The 7,337-nt window shown below is 33.6% G+C and overlaps 2 gene segments (V, D, J or C); both read right to left on the reverse strand.

Annotated features, from left to right (window-relative positions):
* Positions 1-1,375: 1,375 nt before the first annotated feature.
* LOC132847878 (T cell receptor alpha variable 12-2-like) lies at positions 1,376-1,924 on the reverse strand. The segment is given in 2 exon segments: positions 1,376-1,719; positions 1,862-1,924. Coding segments are annotated over 2 exon segments (384 nt in total).
* Positions 1,925-6,806: 4,882 nt separating this feature from the next.
* On the reverse strand, positions 6,807-7,337 carry LOC132847879 (T cell receptor alpha variable 12-3-like). The segment is given in 2 exon segments: positions 6,807-7,150; positions 7,291-7,337. Coding segments are annotated over 2 exon segments (384 nt in total).

A 7,337-nucleotide genomic window follows, 5' to 3' on the forward strand; every position in this document is an offset into this window, starting at 1 on the left:
TAAGTACAGCATGATTGAGACAAATTGTCTGGTCATCAAGTAGGTGTAGCTCTACTACTACATGCTGGGTGAATCGAGTGTCTTGTTTAAAGGGAACAGATGACAGCATCCATACATTTACAACACACTTTATGTTGTGTAGCTGATCCTATTTAGGATCTTTAACAATAGACACATTGTTTTTGTACTTTGTTAACATTGACTTTCATTAACATTAAAAAATTTACTATTGTAGCTAGTGTTAAATCTGCATAGTTCATTTTCAATCAATTTAATCAAATTCATTACCTGTAAATATATAAAGACTCTGTACAATAGATAGGTGTTTAGGAGTTTTATGTTTATGAAGTTATACTGCAGTAACATTTATATGTGAACTGGTCTTTAGTGGAATGCTTCAGATGGAAAGACAGCATCTGTCATTCTTACAGATTTATACAAGCATATGTCACTTTTACATGCAGATTTCTGTGAAATTTTTACTTTTTCATAGGCAATAATTTTATGAAAATACTTTTAATATATTACATTATATATATATAATTAAGCAACTAAGCGATTTCTGAGTTTTATAACCTGTGAATATTTGATATTGCAAACACAGAGAGAGAGAAAAAGAGAAAGTATCAGGACTGAGCCCAGACTTTGGCCACATGCTTCTGTTCTATGTTCACGTGTCTGCCCCGCCCTTGTCTCTTCCTCCCTGCCTCTGCACACCTGTTCCTCACGTGTTTAATTGTCATGTGTATTTAACCGTATCCTTGTTGTCTGTCGTCCTATGTCATTGTCGCGATGCAGGGCAAAGGCAAATGAGGATCCAAGTGCAGTTTAGACTTTTACTAAACCAAGACAAAAAACAGGCAAACAAACGGGCAGGCAAAACAGGGCAGAATACTGGGCACACAGGAAACGGGAACATCAACACCAACATACAACAACGACCAACACCAGGGAAGTGAACAAACAGGGTAGATATAGCAAGCAGGAACCAATCACCAAGCAAAAACAATCAGTGACTAACATGATACACCTGGGGGGGAGATAGAGTGCAATTAGTGTCCATGGTAACCAATGAGTGGGCGGAGCAAACAATTAACAGCACGGCAGACAGCAGACAGAAACAGGGCAAAACACAGACAGACTCATTACAGACATCTTGTATTTTTATTTAATGAACCCTGTTTATTTTATGCTATCCTGGATTTGTGTCTGTTTTTATCCCTGCGTCGCTGACAGAAAGAGAGAGAGAGAGAGAGAGAGAGAGAGAGAGAGAGAGAGAGAGAGAGCAAAAAATAACATGGTGCTTTGTCTTCAGTTTTAAAGAAATTTACAGACCTTTGTAAGTGCAATTCCTATAGTATAACAATACTGTGTGTTAGTTTTTGTACAGTGCAGCTGGGTATCCTGTCACTGTGGGCTTCAGAGCACAGTAATATAGAGCAGAGTCTGATACAGCAGCAGAGGAGATGATCAGATACACTTGTTTATCATTTTTATCAACTTTAGCATCCAGACCCGGTGGAAGAGGGTTACTTTTATCTCCATTTGGATAGATGTAAAGAAGAAGCTCAGGATTAGATTTAGGATATTGTCTGTACCAGAACAGATTGTCTACAGCACCACTGAAGTCTTTGTAGCTGCAGGACAGAGTAACATCATCACCTTCATCTACAACTTTATGAGTGAAAAGTGACTTTATTGGATCTGCCATGGAGTCACCTGTCATAGAGAAGAGAACATAATATTATTAGCCTTTACATGATCAAGACAAAGTTAAAGAATTCAGACTCACATTCTGAGTTTTTCACTCACTACTATTTACCATTACCACTAATGTTTCTGAATGTAAATGTGAACTCACTTAGTGAAAGCCACAGGCACATCAGTATAACAGTGAACATGATGAATGGTGATGAATGGTGTTGCCAAATGAAAAGGTCTCTCTGTACTCTATTATGTGAACATCATAAAGGTTTATGAAGCTCCACCCCACAGCATCACATGACACCTCCTGATCTTTTGACAGTTTCTTAACTTGCTGCAGTTCACCTAGTCACCTACAAAACAACTGATATATTCACAATAATCTATAAAAAGTCATAAAATATTTTTACAATGTCTCACCTGCTTCACTTTTTTAATTAAAATGGACTTGAATAATAATAATAATAATAATAATAATAATAATTTAAGTTTAATAATTTATTTCCACATCGACAACTCTTCTAAAATGCATAAATTCATGTGAAGATCATAGTCTGAATATACATATAGACATACATCATACAGATCAAGTGATATAACAATAATAAAAAAAATCATTTTGAAAAAATAAATTGCATAGCAGGTTGCCGGACAGCATTCTGAATGGAACCCGAGCAGCATCTTCACTTTCTTCAAATTTGGAGCCATGCATCCATTAGAACAGATAAAAGAGATCCTGCTCTCTGTCAACCTTAGTGCTGAGCAAAGTCGTCCACAGGACCAGAAATGAAGCGGTGTCTCTAACTGGAACAGAAATGGAGAGATGACCCTGGGGTATTGCGGCTGGGAAGTGCACATTGGACAAAAACTGCCACTTTGATGGTCTCCCTAGATGTCCTCACCATAATTCCAGGGAATTGAAAGTTCAAAATGGGTCATGAACACATAAAAAAACACAGGGCAGGGTTCCCCAGTGCTGCTAAACCTGTTGTAAACATATTGTATATTCTACAGTACATGTGCAAAAATACAGGAATGAACACTTTATATAATAGCAGCAGTTATATGAGGAAGTGTAATGAGTGAGAGAGAGAAAGAGAGCGAACAAAAATAACAGGGTTCCTCATCTCCAGAAATTAAAGGAAATAATTTACAGACATTTATCAATTCCTATAGTATGACAATGACAGTTTCTTGACAGTTTCTTGACTTGCTGCAGTCCACCTAATCGCCTACAAAACACGTGATATATACATAATATTATATTTATCTTTTTAAATCTTTAGAAAAATCACCATTTTGGTTCTAAAATATATACAGAGATTGTGTATTACATAATTTTTTTAATTGAAATGGACTTGGATATCATATTTTTTTTCATCTGAAGTCTTTTCATTTAACTACACACCCAAATAATAATAATAATAATAATAATAATAATAATAATAATAATAATAATCAGGTTATTGCCACATAAACAGTGCTTCTAAAATGCATTAATTCATTTGAAAATCATACTCTGAATATACAGATAGATATACAATATACAGATCAAGTGATATAACCATAATAATATTTTGAAAAATAAAAAATCCACATTTTCATTCCAAAAGATATAGAATGTATCTTGCAAAACTTGTCATCCTCTCGAATTTTTTGTTTTTTGACTGAAATTTATATATATATTGAATCTACATGGTGAATCTACAGAAATAAATAAATAATTAAATAAAATTATTACTTGGGTAAAAAAAAACATTAAAATTCTGTTGTTAAATCTCTCACTTGGTTCTTTTAAATAAGGCCCATGGTTACAGGGAGAAATTATCTAAGTAGTTGTCTGGCTTTATGACTTGATTTTGCCCCCTAGTGGAGAAAAAGAGAATATTACCTTTTGTTCTTTTTCCCTTTAATTGCCTCTGAATATGAATTTTATTGAAGAAATTATAGTTATAGTTAGTCTGCTAATAAAATGTGATATTTTATTTCACCCTATTACAGCCAAACGAGGTCCTTTGCAAAGCCAAAATATTCTGAACCACTCTTCCATTAGAACAGACAAAAAGGATCCTGCTCTATGCCAAACATAGTGAAGCTTCTTCAGCTGGAACAGAAGCTGAGAGACGACCCTGGGGGATTGGGGCTGGGAAGTCCACATTGGACAAAAACACCATATTGATGGTCTCCCCGCACACCCTCACCACAGTCCCAGGCAATTGGCAGTTCAAAACAGGTCATAAACACATAAAAATAACACTTCTCAGGCGTTCCTGCTGGGTCTCCAAAAGATTAGTCATTCTGTCATGTTTTCATGGAAACACCACCAAACAGATGCAAATGCTGCACCAAATTCTTTGGATCTTTGCTTTAATTTACCATAAAACACTTAACATGACAAAACTTTAGCATAATGCAAAATAAACAAAAAAGTTTATAACATATAATATATATATATCCACATTTTTATTCCAAAATATATAGAATGTGTCTTGAATAATTTGTGATCCTCTCAAACTCTTTGTTTTTGGACTGAAATGTATATTATATTGAATCTACATCATAAATCTACAAAAATAAATAAATAAATAAATACAAATATTACTAGGGAAAAAACATTAAAATTCTGTTGTTAAATCACTCACTTGGTTCTTTTACACAAGGGACATGTTTACAGAGAGAAATTATCACAGTAGTTATCAGACTTTATTGCTTTATGTTGCCCCCTAGTGGAGAAAAATAATAATTGCCGCCAATATAATTTGTAATTATAATTTGTGGGCTATTCTATTTTTTTTAAAGGATAAAACTACATGAAGTTCTTAAATCACCTTAAATATATCTTAGAGGTAAAACAAAAGATTTTACCTCATGAAAAAATGCCTAATACATATACAGTTATTCCCAGTTTATTTCCCTGAATGTTTAATATGACTCCTCTATAGTCATATTTATATACATATACTTATAAATATAGAAATTTATTTATTGGGATTTTATGAAATAGACCGAAAGAAAGTGGCCCATAATTGTGAAGTGGAATGAAAATAATAAATGGTGTCAATTTTTTTTTTCAAATAAATATCTGAAAAGTGTGATGTGCATTTGTATTATATATATATTCATTTAAATCATTAGAAAACCATTTTGATTTGTCTTATATCATTTTTCATCTGCTCCACTTTTTGATTAAATGTGTATATATATATATATATATATATATATATATATATATATATATATATATATATATATATATATATATACATGTATAATGTATAATCATGAATCTCCAAAAGGTCTCAGTTTATTGCAACATTAACAACTCTTCTAAAATGCATAAATACATGTGGAAATCATACTCTATATGTACAGATAGATATATAACATACAGCTCAAGTTATATAACCAAAATCCACATTTTCGTTCCAAAATATTATCAGGATCCAGCCCGGACTTTTGCTTTTGTTTATGTTCTGTGTTCAAGTGTCTTCCCTGCCCTTGTCTATTCCTCCCTGCCACTGCACACTTGTTCCTGATGTGTTAATTGTCATGTGTTTTTAGCCGTGCCACATTGCCTATCGTCGTTTGTCATGTTATTTGTTATTCGTTATATTACCACTAATGTTTCTGAATTTAAATGTCACTCAAAACTCACTTAGTGAAAGCCACAGGCACATCAGTATAACAGTGAACATGATGAATGGTGTTGCCAAATGAAAAGGTCTCTCTGTACTCTATTATGTGAACATCATAAAGGTTCATGAAGCTCCACCCCACAGCATCACATGACACCTCCTGTTCTTCTGACAATTTCTTGACTTGCTGCAGTTCACCTAGTCACTTACAAAACAAGTGATATATCCATTATATGATATATATATATATATATATATATATATATATATATATATATATATATATATATATATATATAAGAATTATATACAGAGATTGTCTTAAATAATTTTTCATCTATATATGAATCTCCAAAATCTAAAATCATACTCTGAATATAGTTATATATACACAACATAAACATCAAGTGATATAAGCATAATAAATTATCATTTTGAAAACAAATCCACATTTTCATTTCAAAATATATAGAATGTGTCTTGCATAATTGTCATCCTCTCTAACTTTTTCTTTTAACTGAAATTGATATAATCTTGAATCTACATCATGAATCTACAGAAATAAATGAGTCAATTAATAAATAAAATTATTACTAGGGGAAAAAACATTAAAATTCTCTAGTTAAATACCTAACTTTGTTCTTTTAATAAAGGGACATGGTTACAGAGAGAAATGATCACAGTAGTTGTCACACTTTATGGGTTTATGTTGCCCCCTAGTGGAGAAAGAGATTATTACCTTTACCTATTACATTTTCTTCTTTTATTTGCCTCCAAATATGATTTTTAGTTAAGAAATTATAATTATAATTATAATTTGTGGGCTAATAAAAGGTGAATTTCTATTTCACCCTACTGCAGCCGAATGAATTCCTTAGCAAAGCCAAACAGACCAAATGACCTCCTCCACCAAGCCAGAGGACAGAGTGACATCCAAGAAGCGCATAGCAGCTTGTTGAACAGCGTCCTCCATGAACCCAAGTGGAACGGCATCTTCAGCTGGGAAATATTCTAAGCCACGCTTCCATTAGAACAGATAAAAAGGATCCTGCACTCTGTTAAACATAGTGCTGAGTAAAGTCCTCCAGAGAACCAGAAGTGAAGCTTCTCCAGCAGGAACAGAAACAGAGAGACGACCCTGAGGGATTGGGGCTGGGAAGTCCACATTGGACAAAAAAACGCCACATTAATGGTCTCCACACACGTCCTGAGATTTCTGAGAAATTTGAACTTTTTCATAGACAATTATTTAATAAATACTGTTAAGATATTACATATATAATTATGCAACTCAGTTATGTCTGAGTCTTGTGACATGCCTGTGAATATCTGATATCTCAAACAGAGAGAGAGAGAGAGAGAGAGAGAGAGAGCAAGCAAAAATAACAGGGCTTCTCATCTCCTGTGTTAAAAGGATGAAATTTACAGACCTCTGGCAATTCCTATACTATAAAAAAAACCTGTGTGTTAGTTTTTGTACAGTGCAGCTGGGTATCCTGTCACTGTGGGCTTCAGAGCACAGTAATATAGAGCAGAGTCTGATACAGCAGCAGAGGAGATGATCAGATACACTTGTTTATCATTTTTATCAACTTTAGCATCCAGATGCGGTGGAAGAGGGTTACTTTTAACTCCACTTGGATAGATGTAAAGAAGGAATTCTGGTCTATATTTAGGATATTGTCTGTACCAGAACAGATTGTCTACAGCACCACTGAAGTCTTTGTAGCTGCAGGACAGAGTAACATCATCACCTTCATCTACAACTTTATGAGTGAAAAGTGGCTTTATTTGATCTGCCATGGAGTCACCTGTCATAGAGAAGAGAACATAATATTATTAGTCTTTACATGATCAAGACAAAGTTAAATAACTCACTCACATTCTGATTTTATCACTCACTACTATTTACCATTACCACTAATGTTTCTGAATTTAAATGTGAACTCACTTAGTGAAAGCCACAGGCACATCAGTATAACGGTGAACATGATGAAT

This window comes from Tachysurus vachellii, chromosome 7, assembly GCF_030014155.1.
Source record: "Tachysurus vachellii isolate PV-2020 chromosome 7, HZAU_Pvac_v1, whole genome shotgun sequence".
In the NCBI taxonomy this organism is placed as follows: domain Eukaryota; kingdom Metazoa; phylum Chordata; class Actinopteri; order Siluriformes; family Bagridae; genus Tachysurus; species Tachysurus vachellii.